The sequence below is a fragment of the Dysidea avara genome, chromosome 6 (assembly GCF_963678975.1).
Source record: "Dysidea avara chromosome 6, odDysAvar1.4, whole genome shotgun sequence".
Classification (NCBI taxonomy): domain Eukaryota; kingdom Metazoa; phylum Porifera; class Demospongiae; order Dictyoceratida; family Dysideidae; genus Dysidea; species Dysidea avara.
Window position 1 is genome coordinate 27,918,058 of NC_089277.1, and position 13,248 is coordinate 27,931,305.

Here is a 13,248-nt window from a genome sequence, read left to right on the forward strand (position 1 = left end):
CTTAAGCCAAGCAATACACTAAATTTAGTAATCTTGTATATTGATGGATTTACCATTTAATTTGTGAATTGATGTAGCTAATCAATTAGCAAACTCTAAAATTGCTAAATTTAATGTACCACTAAATTAAGGTATTTCAAACACAAAATTAATGGCTATTGATCATGTGTAGCTGCATCCATCTCCTTCCTGTTCTTTATGTAAAGAATATATTTTAGTTACTGCCGGGCTGTGCCCTTATATGACAGCTATTACAACTGTTCTGGAATAATGGTGCCATTTCATCATTATTACACTTAGGTGACTAACAATGCTTTACAAGCATTGTGAATCACTCAGTTAAACAAAGTGGCATCATTTTTCAGTCAAACAAATTTTAATACTGAATAGGCTAAATTTGCAAAAATTTTCTGTGGGGGCATGCCCCAGACCCCCTAGATAGAGCATGCTCTGCATGCTGAGTGTGTTTCGCACACTATAGCTAGCTAGTTGTATTAACCAGTTGTCACTCTTCTTAGCCAACCAACCATGATGTTAGCACCCCCCCCTTCTGAAATCCTAGATCCGCCCCTGTTGGTGACATGTGCAAACCCCCTACTAGCTATTCCCGTGGTCCTTCACTGGGGGAATGGTGGGGGATAGCTAAGTGGGGATTTTGCAAAGAAAATGACTCCAGGTAGTGGGGATTAGAACTTTTAGATGTTCAAATCCCCACCTTTGCCTGTGTTCATAGTAGTGAGACAAAACATTGATAGGTGCATAAATATTTTACAAAACCAATCCGAATAGACTAGATAGCTACACTACCATACTATTGGCTTGGACTCACAGCATTGCTCGATTAACTACTCGAGGCTGGTTTTAAGCGTCTTTTCTGGGCATGACAAACTCAAATGGTGGTTTCTGGCTTGTAAAGGACGTGGCTTTGTTCTATACCACATGCGTATTTTGTACCAATAGCGCGTCGCTACGCAAAGCTGCCCCAGAAGATGGCGGATAGCAACAATTTCCATGGACACGCCTACTTAATTGCTTCCGCTGCAACCGGTCTAAAGCAAGGGGAGGGGAAGGTGAAGATAGTCAATACATAAATCGCACGACTGTTTGAACTTAATAGTCTACTGTTGCTAGTTATGGATACTTCAGAAACTTCATCCAGGGCTGTACACACTGTGAGGCTAGCGGCGCGTTCTTCAAGCCAAGTACAACATTGTCCAGAATACAACGCGTTGTTGGATATGCATAATGACTTGTGTAACGCGTTACCAATAAATGATCTGTTTCGTGGTTTGATCAGTCGTCGAGTGGTCAATGTCTTTGACAAGAAAAAGTTGTGCCTTAACAGGATTGAGCAGGAAACATCAGAAGTTTTCTTAGAAGATCACCTTCATCCTCACCTACTGGTTGGGGACACTGATAAATTCTATGATTTCATGTCCACCGTGAAGGAGTCAGACAAATGCACTTTTTTGGTAAAGAAAATGTTGGAACGAATAGCTTATCACAAGACCAATGATGCTACAGGTACGTATACGTATGTCCAGTGTTGGGGCAATAAATTTTTAAAAGTAACTCGTTACAAATTACAACTAAATCTATTTAGTTACAGTTACATATATGTAACCCATAAATTATCACTAGACCTGACGAAGAAAGTTGGGCAGAAGGAAGAATGATATTGCGGTGCCCATCAAGCTTAGGCACATATCGCATGAGCTGATTCACATTCCGATAAATTGCTTGACGGGTTCTATATCTAGCTATGTACTCAGATCTCAAGTCAATTCTCCCCAAATCTGGGCTGACTATATCTGAAACCGCCCAAGTGAAAATTCCTCTGTCACTCCAGCCAACCAAGCATGATGTGGCTGAGGGAAAGAGATTAGCAACTTCCGTGGGCAATTGACCGCCAATCAAATATTTGCTGAGGGCAGGGCAATGGGTAGGAAAGCAGTTTCAGAAGAATGATCCTGACCACGTCAATAAAGCTGTACCAAATTTAATGCATGTGATGACAGCAGGTGTTTATACATATGTGCCTGAGACTTGAGTGTGATACCTGCAGATTAACTCTATTATTTTGACCAGTGAAACTCCATATAAATTAACTAATAATATACATAAATATTATACAACAGGAGCTTATGAGGAGCATGAAACTCAGTTCCATCACAATCCAAATTACGTCACATTTTTTGAATAAATTGCTACAAGTGTCGTGCACAATTAGTATATGGTGTCAACTAATGAGATTTTACTTTCCTTATATGGAAACTAATCGCTATTGAATTTGGATTTTGATGGCACCCAGCAGGCAGCGTAAGTTTCATGCTCCTTCGCCGCCTTCGGCAGCTCATAAGCTCCTGTATACATGTATTACTTTGTGTCCATAAACGTGTGCAACTACCACCTTATCAAGTGACATGATAGTGTTGTTGGACAATGTATAAATCTTGGCTATAATTGTATTCAAGAGAATAAACTTCATTCGGTAATTCAAGGTGGCATGGGCTTCGTTACTCCGTTGTGACTAGGTATTACTCAGTTAGTTAGGGTGCTATGACCTTTTTGTGCACTTTTGGATAAAAGCATGAAACTTGCCACATAGTTTGTATGTATCATAAAGGTTATTTTTTGATAGGGAGCCACCTCAGATTTGACCTTTGGTGACCTCACACCCAATTAATGCTTTAAAATGGTCAGTTTTTCATCTGTCTTACCTATAAATGGTTCAAAATTCACAAACTTGGTGTCAAATTAATGCTCTTGCTCTGAAGAGTACACTAACATTTAAAGAAAGTCTATAGCCTTTACTATTGCAAAGTTATAGCCATTTATAAGAGCAAAAAGTAGCCCTAGCCTATTTTTTCCTGCCCACGCACATCATGCAGAATGGTACTTATACATAGTGTAGATTTGTATTTACAACATAATTATTAGATGTTGAGTTAGATATGTGATATCATTTACAATTGTAAGGTGGAACCTGTCATAGAGTGACCACCTGTGTTAAGAGACCACATTTCTATAAAAGTTAACTTCAAGACACTGAACGTACATTGTACAGTAAAACGCACTGCATACTTGTCAACATAAGATAGAACACTTGGCTAAAACAGTGCAAATGCCTAAAAATAGCCAGTAGCTACACTTAAGCATGCAGTATATGTTCAGTTGTCACCCTGTAACAATGTCCCATTCTATGTGTATCCTTAAGCTGTTTATACAGTATATCAAGCATTATGTTGGTGTATTGTAATTGGTAGCACAAGCAACTAACATTAAGCAGTGCTTACTAACCTGGTGTAATAAGATAGTAAAGGAATTGGTAGTTTATTTACAATAGCAGTATAAACACCACTAGCCAAACAGCATTATGATCTGCACATATTAATCACCCCTATTGACATTACACAGTAAACTGTACAAATAAGAATTAAGAAAACTATTTAATTTAAAAATATACAACATAAATAGTCACACTACTTTAATTTTGGACAAATGATTTGATTTTAAAACCTGCACCATGACCAGTACCTATATATGGTATGTATGAGCAATAAATCAATTTTACTTAGTTTAGTTGCCAATGTAGAATTTTCCTATTATATGTCAGTTACTGTATCACCCATTATTTTGCTCAAAAACCTGTGTGGTGATGTTGGATTATCAATGGATTAGATATTATTATTATTATTATTATTTGTTAATTGGTATAAGGAAGACAAAGTCTTATAAAAACCAATCTCAAGTACATCTAAATAAAATCAAACCGGTGGTCATATAAAAATACATCTAATTTAGTCTTAAAGATCAGTACATTAGGTGCAGATACAATTTCATGGGGTAAGGTGTTCCAATCATTGACGATTCTCTGTGAAAAACTATGACCTCTAATAGCAGTGTTGAAGCGATTTTTGTAAAGTTTGAGTCCATTAGATCGGGTGGGGTTGGTATTAACAGTAAAAAAATAGTCTTTGTCCACAGATACTAAATTGTTCAAGATTATGTAAGATATGGGTGTTGAATTAGAGAGGTTTCACAGTGATAGCTTTGAAAAATATAATAAGAACAATGCTTATGTAGTATGATATGCACTAATATACTGAGTTGCTATTGTATCAAATATTCTTCAGTGATAGTTAGTGATACTATATTTATTCGCAAGTTCATAGCAGAAATTTCTGCATTTGCAAACTTTAGTCTACAAAACACAGGCAATTGTCTTCACTATGACAATTCAGTCAATAAAATTAGAATCCAGAAAGCTTAGTCAAAATATGTGGATTCATACAAAAACATGCAGTTAAAATTTAGTGGATCAAGAATTTGTAAAATTTACACAAATTGTAGTAATTTTTCAAGGCTCAAAAATTTGGAGTAGCTAATTGACTACTAGATGTCTCATTAATTAATCTGTATATAGTAAACCTGTGTCTCTGTCAAGGTTTCTGTGATCCCTTGTCAGCTACGTACTGTACAAGCAGAAGTGAAAACATTCCAGTAAAATATGAGGTAAAAGTTTAATAAATGTTTAGTCAGGGTTGTAAACCTTTAAAAGGTTTATTTTGTGCACTTTTGGATAAAAGCATGAAACTTGCTAAAATGTTTATGTGTATGATAAAGGTTTTTTTGTGATAGGGAGCCACTTCAGATTAGACCTTTTGGTGACCTTTACAGGCAATTTAATGTTCAAAAACTATCAGTTTTGTCTCTATTTCATATTTGTATAATTCAAAATACACAGACTAGGTGTCAAATTGAAGTTTTTCCCCTATAGTTGGTACTTGTAAAAACTCTATAGTTTACTTTGTTCTAAAGTTACAGTAATATTTGAGGTAAGACATGTCATTATTTTCTCCTACCCACACACAAGTATGAAATATGTACAGAAAAGAAGTTTACTTTGTCAGTACCTATTCTGTATGACAATTCACCATGTTAAAAGCATGTTACTGTACTTATAGATCAGTGGACTACCATGGGTTACATACCCAGGTCATTATTCTGAATGGTGGGTTTACACTGTATGTACGAAATTTAATTTGTGCCAGTAACTTGATTCATTAACTTTTACTGTTTTTGGTTATGAATTAATTCACATGTTTTGACTAAGCTTTCTGGATTCAAATTTTTTTTTAGCAAGTAAAGGCAACTTGCTAATGTTCTCTAGCTTCTGAACCATGTATAGGTGAGACAGATGGAAAATACCGTATAGCTGGTAATTTTCGAAAGGTTTTTATTTTCGGATATTTCGAAGAGGCCCTTCTCTTCGAAAATAAATTCCCACATCCGGTTGTTTTTCGAAAATAAATTCCTACAAGTGAAAGCAACCGTCCAACTTTCGCCGATTCGTTTGTGTATTCCTCGAGTTTTAGCTCAGTATTGCTGATGATAATGGGTAAACTGTATTATTACTGTACCAATAACCAGAAAACAGATGATCCAGAATGGGAATTGATGCTGTCTGCTCTAGAATCTATGGTGATTAGGATACTATGAGCTAGCTAGCTATGATCGAGTGTGATCGTGAGTGAGTTCACTCCACCCGAGACTCCTTCAGTGTTCTCCCCAGTACACAGAAATGGGGATTATTCCATCAGTAAGTCAGTTTTCGGCAAACATTCACGTATCTTCATAATTTGTGACACGAATTTCCGTTTATTTGAAATCCATGGACTTCGAAATATGCACTCTTCGAAATTAAAATCTTTCAAAATTCAGATTTTGCTTCTTGTACGAAAATTTCTGTTTCAAAAATAACCCGCTTATACGGTAGAGCATCAAATTGGGTATAAATGTCACCAAAGGTCTGTGGCTATCTACAGTATCAAAATAACCTTTATGATACATACAAACTATGTAGCGAGTTTCATGCTTTTATTCAAAATGCACATAAAGGTCTTATAACTACTGAAATCCTAATTAAATATTCTTCGATATTAGGACTTTCATACACAATCTTGGAGTTTTGCAGTGGCAACCCCTCAGCACCACTGCATACTTGAAATTTTCAAGGTGGAAAATTAATGTATATTACTACTCCTCAGCTACAGAAGTCAATGTGGCCATTATACAAATGAACAGCTCAGTATGAAAAAAATGTCTAGCTATGTAACTTTTCCTCCAAATTTCCCAGCCATGTATGCTGAAACTTTTTATGCTGGTACTGTATATCAATTTCTATCCTCAGCTGAACTATAATTGGACTGTTTTCTACCTCTCATAAGCTGGTACCAATTCTAATGAAGGGCAAGAAGAGGACTTCCCTGGCTGTCGCTCTAGTCAATGCTCTTTTTGAAAGATAAGGCATAGCATTAATGGATGAGACAGCGGATAACAGCAAAAGGACAAACTTGACCCTAAGATTATGAGCTCTTCATTAATAGAAACTAGTGCAATAAGGAATGCCAATTAAATAGAGATTTTCCCACATTGCTAATTACAATGTCAAGTAGCTAGGGATTTTCCCTTATGGCTACCATCATCTCTTGTTTCACTACTTTCTATCGCTGGAGCCCTATTTCATTTTTAAATTGATATTTTTATTGCACTAGTTTGTTAACTTTTGTTGTTAGAGCATAGCTATACACGTGCAGCTGTGATGCTGTATTAAGAGTATATCAATCTCGCCACTCAGCTACACAGTAGATCAAACCAGTGGGCATGGCACAATGCCTTGTTTTCCTGCAGAGCTAAATCATTGTCATGGCCCATTAGGATCATTTAAGGGGGCATGCCAAGTGTTTTAAAAGTGCAGCTTAGCTGCTACTTGATACTACAGTCCATTAAGAGCCTTAAATAGTTTTGTAGCATCTAAATATATTCCTCCAAAGAAAGTGTCATGATGAAAAATTAATACTTTGATATGGTTTCCTGGCATAAAAAAAGACGACCATTTCATTGAAGATAACAGGAATGGCAAAGCACAGATGACCAGCCTGATTGAAGATAAAAGGAAAGACAAGGTGCAGAGAGCACACACTTGTCGGACCCTCAAAAGGCATCGTGAGTTTGTTATGGTAGCATAAAATAGCGGATCTGTGCTGCTTATAGTTTAGGCTGGCAGGCTGGCAGACAAAAATATTCTGACTTTAAGTAATTTTTTGATATCCAGCCACCTGTAAGTGTTTTCTTGCTTTTAATGCTGTACTTGATGTTAGATGGACTAATACTATTCCTTAAAGGTGATTTTTGTCACATAATGTGTCTCTGGGATGATTTAAAGGTGGAATTTTAGGCAGCGCTCATCACTTTTGGGGCAATCCCTACTTATTACTAAACAGTACTGGGCCATACTGTTTGATACGAATTAAGAATTGCTAAAAAGCTGTAACACAGAAAGTATTGTTTACAATAACCTGGGCACACCATGGAGTGGTTATTACCCTTTTTCTATATTGTATTTATCTCGATATATTATATAATTCATAATACATTTACATTGATTAATATTTTCTTATTAAAGCAGATAAAAGATCACTTTCTTCTGATACTTCAAAGTTTAGTGAAAATCAGAATCAAGAAAACATGCTATCTAATAAAAAAACAAGATCATATACTGCAGAGATAGCATTATGTTTTTCTATTTTAGCATATCTTTGTGTCATAATATTGTTAATATGGATAACATTGTTACAAACTCAAGTGACGGCACTCCAGAACCATATTGACTCTGGGTGTAATGCTACAAACTTGACAGTGCCAAAAACCCTGAGTATTAAGGACACAATTCCTGCATTATTTGGTCCAACACAATACCAGTTCACTAAGATATCATCACATGAGTATAGAGTTGCACCATTGATGATGGTCATGGACGATTTCACTCACAAACTGAACAATAAAGAACATTGGAAGAGCAAACCTTTCTTTGTCTTTGATAGAGGATATCTAATGTATCTATCAGTTTACCCTGCTGGTTTTGGTGATGGTGAAGGTAGTCATGTGTCTGTGTACCTACATCTCATGAAGGGTCCATATGATGATGAACTACAGCAGTCTGGGTACTGGCCAATGAGGGGAACATTTACTGTTGAATTTCTCATAGGTGGGATCAGTAACAGTTTACGTATAACACCACATTATTACCTCTGTGAATGGTGTACGTTTAGAGTGATGCAGGGAAGTGAAGCACTAGGTGAATGGGGGTATTCAAAATTCATGTCTCATGATTGGTTGCAATCTCCCTTTCGGTATTGGTTATCTGTTGATACCTATTTCTATGTTTCCTACAGTGATCACCGTGAGAAAGTTGTCGATGAAATGATTCAAATTATATTGCATGAAAGGATATTTTGGATAATGGCTAATTTGTTGTCTTTGGTCTTACTATATCTGTTCAGTAGTTTGCTTAGATATTGTGTACACAAGATCCATGGATACAGGTATCGTTCACATAAGACCTCACATGATGCTGCTATATTAATTATTACACTGATTCCATTCCCAACAAAATTAATACTATCGTTAGTTGTTACTGAATTACTACAAGTGGCAGATGTAATACTGATAATAGTCAGTGGTCATATGAACTTTGATGACCGACATACTGCTTTAATACACTGTTTGCTATATAGACTTGTTATAGTAGCTGTATGTGAAGGTTTTGGTGATTTATTGGAACTAATTACAAAGCATTACACAGCTTTCAGAGGATAAGATCACATCTTAAATAAACAAAAGAGTTTTAATTTTATTATTTTTGTATACTTTGTGGACACTTATATGTAGCTGTGTCTTTTTATATGTAAGTATACATAATATTCATATTAAGAAATTCAAACTCCAAGCATTATAATAAATGTACAATGTCAATATAATTAGGTTTGCAGCATTACAAGTACACAAAAAATGGGAATTTTCAACTAGAGTAGGGACCATAGCACATTGATAAAAAGTTCTGAAACAAGTTGGAGTAGTGCACGATAATCCCTACTGTGCTCAAGTGCCACTAGTATATTAAAGATTATAAATTTTAAAATGAAGTAGGGATCCAAGCAATAAAAAGTAGTGAAACTAGAGATGAATGATGGTAGCTATTACAGCATAGCTTTGTGGAAATCCCTACTTTGGCATTGAGCACAAAATAATTGTTATACTGTACCATGTCAAAGTAGGGATTTCCCACCGAGCTATGCTGTAATAACTACCATCATTCATCTCTACTTTTTATCACTTGGATCCCTACTTCATATAATTATACCAGTTTGTTTAGATTATATATATATACGTACCCGGGATTGCATACCGACTTCGTTAACACTTATCAACATGCCGGCCACTCCTTGTTGTGCTTCAATATATGGTCTTCTGTTAGTAATCGTAAACATTTCCCGCTGTAAAACTGGCCACCTCCTGGTGATTTTAGTAATACGAAAGATTTAACCTCTTCAACATTTACTAGACAGTAAAAAGATGCACTAGAACACCTCTCAATAGACTGAATTACCAGGAAAACGCTTGAAATAGCTATTCACTTTCCAGTAATTAATAGTTGGGGCATGCGTTTAATTCCAACAATTTCTATAGTGACTGTATGGATTGATTGCAGAGGTGCTTCTTGTACTGTTGTTTATTTGTAATCCAAAATCTGCACACTTTGAGTGGTGTCCATAGCAGCATTGGGAGGATTAGGTTCAACAGAGCTGGCTTTCTTGACAATTTTTCCTTTTCGTATTACCAAATCTTTTTCACCATCTGTTTGCGCTGAAGTATGTCATCACGTAAATGCTTGTTTTCACGTCTTTTGTATAAAAATAAGTCGGGGGTTACATCTGAAAAATACTTGAACTTTCCCTTCACATCTTGGAATTTGATAAAACTTTACGCTTTTGGTTAATTAAGATTGCTAGGTTGAACTTGCATAAGTCTGGGTTGGCCATCAAGTTTCTTTCCCAGTCACGTAATTTTGACATTTTCAACAGGACCAGCATCAATACTTTTAGCATTATCAGCAACAGACTTAGTATCATGAGCAATACGTGCAGATAGTTCAGTGGCAATGGACTCAGGAGCATTATGTATTATTACATTTGGTTTATGGGATTACCTGTCCCTGTATTCATCAATTACTTGGGTAGCCATTGTTTCAGTAATTGGGGAAGTCTTGCTTAGTCATGATAGAAATAGTACTCTCAGCAGGTACAGAACTCGTTGTCAACTTTTCTTCAAGTTGCTGAAAACAAGCATTAATGTGGTCATTAACTTTGGTCATCAGGCCAGTTAGTTGGCTTTGAAGTGCTTCAATTTGTTGACCAATAGCAATCTGAGGATTTTGTGTTGTACTCGAAGATGTCGACTGTCTAGCATTGATAGCCTTTGACACTTCTACATCAAATGGCTGATAATACCAATATAGGCTATCAAAATCCTTGATAATAGCCAAAGCCTCATCTGGAATCCCACAGAATTTGCTGCAATACCGCATTGTAGAACTCCACTGTCATTACATTGGCTGCATTTCAGGACTTCAGTTACTTGAGTTATGGACCCTTTATTAGTATTTTAAGTCGTCACCTTCTCCTTAGCATTATGTATCCTCAATTGGGAAGCATTATTATGGCTTTTTCTGACCCTTGTTTCTGTATTTAGGCATTTTCCTTATACAAATCTATAAAGTGCGCACCCAAAAATTGAGGAGTAAAAGTCTGCTGGAAAGTCAAAGATATCTCCTTGATGCTTCTAACAAAGGGTTTAAGTTTGTACAAATCAGTAAATTTAAGCAAGAAACAATATAATAATCAGTCATTAATACCACAATCATTTTCTTTTTCATAAAGCCATGCATGTTAGAGTATGCCCTCTGCATGTAAACCTTAAAATCATGGTCATTTCTTTAAACTTGCAGTGATTCACAATGCTTATTCAATGAATTTCAGTCAAAATCACATGGAGACACTGTCAAACCCCACGCATGCTTCAGGCACTTGTAAAGTGATTTCCTCTAGGACCCTTAAAGCAATATTAATTTTGTGTTCACCCACCAGCGCCCAACTGGTAAAGCAGATAATAACATATCTGATGTCTGTGACAACCCATAATCTTTATCTGTAATATAATACTGTAGGAAATTTAGTCTCAAGATCTTGTTCACCAAACTACTATCATTCAATGTTGCTGGATTTTGAATCTTATTATAATTGCTATACATGCAGCAACTGAAAAGATGATTCACTATGTTAATGAAATAGTTGGTTGCCACGCACCACTACTTTGAAATTACCAATTATCAAGTAAGATGTTCCAAAATTTCCTGTATTGTGCTCAATTATTCCCAGTTGTGCAATTATTCACAAAATATTCCCTTAGAAAATTGCATCTTGCATGATTACTCTATTAATACATCGGTGATCGTTCTATTAGGATATTTTTATCTGTCTGAATGCTATCCCACTAGGGACCTGTGAGAAGGCTAAAGCCTGTGAATACAGGGAGTCATAAACATGTAACTAAATGTTGAAGAATGCAGAAACAAAATCCCAGACCCAGTGGTGACTTGATCCCCAGCAACATTTCACTATTCTATTTGAGTACATCCTTTCACACAATGAGCTGAAAATGTTTGTCAGTTTCATTAAACTATCCATGAAAGATGTGCAGAATTTCAACTTTTCCTGACACATAAAAATTGTAATTGTGTCTACTACTGTACGCTGCATGACATTGTGCTCAATGCTTTGTCTACCTATCTAAAATCAGGGGCGTGCCAAGGATTTTTCAAAAGGGGTTTCCACTGGAAAGTAGATGCGGGATGCAGGGGTCGCCCCTAGACACTGATGACAATACTGATGATAAGTTGTCAAAAGCCAGTTGAATCTGACTGCTACATAATAAATTAATTATACATAAAACGTATATATTTTATCCACTGAAATGTAGGCACCGGCTGATTATGCCAGCATAATATAAAGCATAATAGGTGACCAAAAGCATCAAGCATAACCCCAGCATAATAGGGACGATATTTGAAAATTTAATTAAAATGCACATTATGCGTGCCCGAAAGAAAGCAAATAATCACTGCCAATAGTATTATTGGTGCATTTCATCATGTAATATAACTTATTAAATGGTTATTCACACTTTGCAGAAACGAGGTCAAGATACTCTAATAGAGCAGTCACTTACTCTAATACAACAGTCAGGAAAGGCTGATATACTCTAATAGAACAGTCAGTTCTAGAGTATAATCTTGATTTTGAAAGCATGATTTTGAGCATAATAGGCCTAATTTTTGAGCAATGCTCAAAAGTATAATAGGTAAAATTTTGGGCATAATAGGCCTGGGTCTACTGAAATGACCTATACTGATCTCACAATCACACACTCACACTTACCTTGTATCACTGACATATAGTTATTGTAGACAATAATTATACTGTAGCTGTTATAATTATGTTTCCTCCTTCAATGCCATGTGGTAGAATACATGTATAATACACCTAGTTCTAACTAGATAGCTAGCTAACAGATTAGCTACAGGGTGTTTACCTAGTACATCAAGAGCTATGGGCACTCATGTAGTTCAATAAAGAACCTAAAGTAAATTCTCATACACAAAGGACCATGTCCATTTCATTTGCATAATAATCCTATATAGCTGGTAGGCTAATGGAATATTGCTGCAGATACAAGTTTTCATAAGCCATGCACTGTAGAGAATTTCTAGTGTTACTAGTGGTGACTGTTCTATTAGAGTATTTCCCTGACTGTTATATCATTTTTGCATAACCATTTTTTGGGGACAGCCCCCCTACCCCTGCATGGATCTGCCACTGAAATAGTGTACATTGATGTAGCTATACTTGTGCTACTTTTTGTTTGCAACAAATTAACAGCAGCACTATGGCCTAGGCTTTGCTTGCTATATAGCTGACAATGATTTCCTGAAACCCACTCATATGCCCCTGTAAAATTGTGGTGGCATAATTAAAAGCACAGGTCTAGCTACCACTCATTGATGCAGGCAGTTAGTGAAACAAAGGTGTATTCACACCATTTGGACTACAGGAAGATATGCATTATTTTTCAACATGGTTGTTTGTCAAATCAGTGGAGATCTATTTCAGAGTCATTGTATTTTAATACACAATATCTGTCTTATTTTTGTTACCCCTAAGAATACCTAGTATGAACAAAATTAGGAAGTCACGTATCATAGTGACCAGATGTCACTGTCAAATATAGCTAAGGTACACTGCACAACCACATAAACAAGGCCTGATCATTAAAATGGAGCAAATAAAA

The 13,248-nt window shown here is 36.1% G+C and overlaps 2 protein-coding genes across 3 annotated transcripts in view; one reads left to right on the top strand and one right to left on the bottom strand.

The window, feature by feature from the left end:
* The window catches only part of LOC136257270 (CTP synthase 1-like), a 145,127-nt gene that overhangs the window by 105,848 nt on the left and 26,031 nt on the right, over positions 1-13,248 (bottom strand). The window lies entirely within an intron of this gene.
* Positions 1,067-8,758, top strand: LOC136257272 (uncharacterized). 2 transcript variants are annotated; one of them, XM_066050366.1, is made up of 2 exons: positions 1,067-1,524; positions 7,472-8,758. In XM_066050366.1, exons 1-2 carry the CDS (start codon positions 1,134-1,136, stop codon positions 8,659-8,661), a joined length of 1,581 nt encoding a protein of 526 aa, XP_065906438.1. In that variant the 5' UTR covers positions 1,067-1,133; the 3' UTR covers positions 8,662-8,758. The 2 variants fall into 2 exon arrangements, with proteins under 2 accessions (XP_065906438.1, XP_065906437.1); XM_066050365.1 differs by having other exon boundaries at positions 7,469-8,757.

Excerpts from the sequence above, each read along its gene's own strand:
- LOC136257272 (XM_066050365.1), top strand. The coding sequence starts at position 1,134 with ATGGATACTTCAGAAACTTCATCCAGGGCTGTACACACTGTGAGGCTA. Across the intron at positions 1,525-7,468 it reads CAAGACCAATGATGCTACAG|CAGATAAAAGATCACTTTCT; the intron begins GTACGTATACGT and ends TTCTTATTAAAG.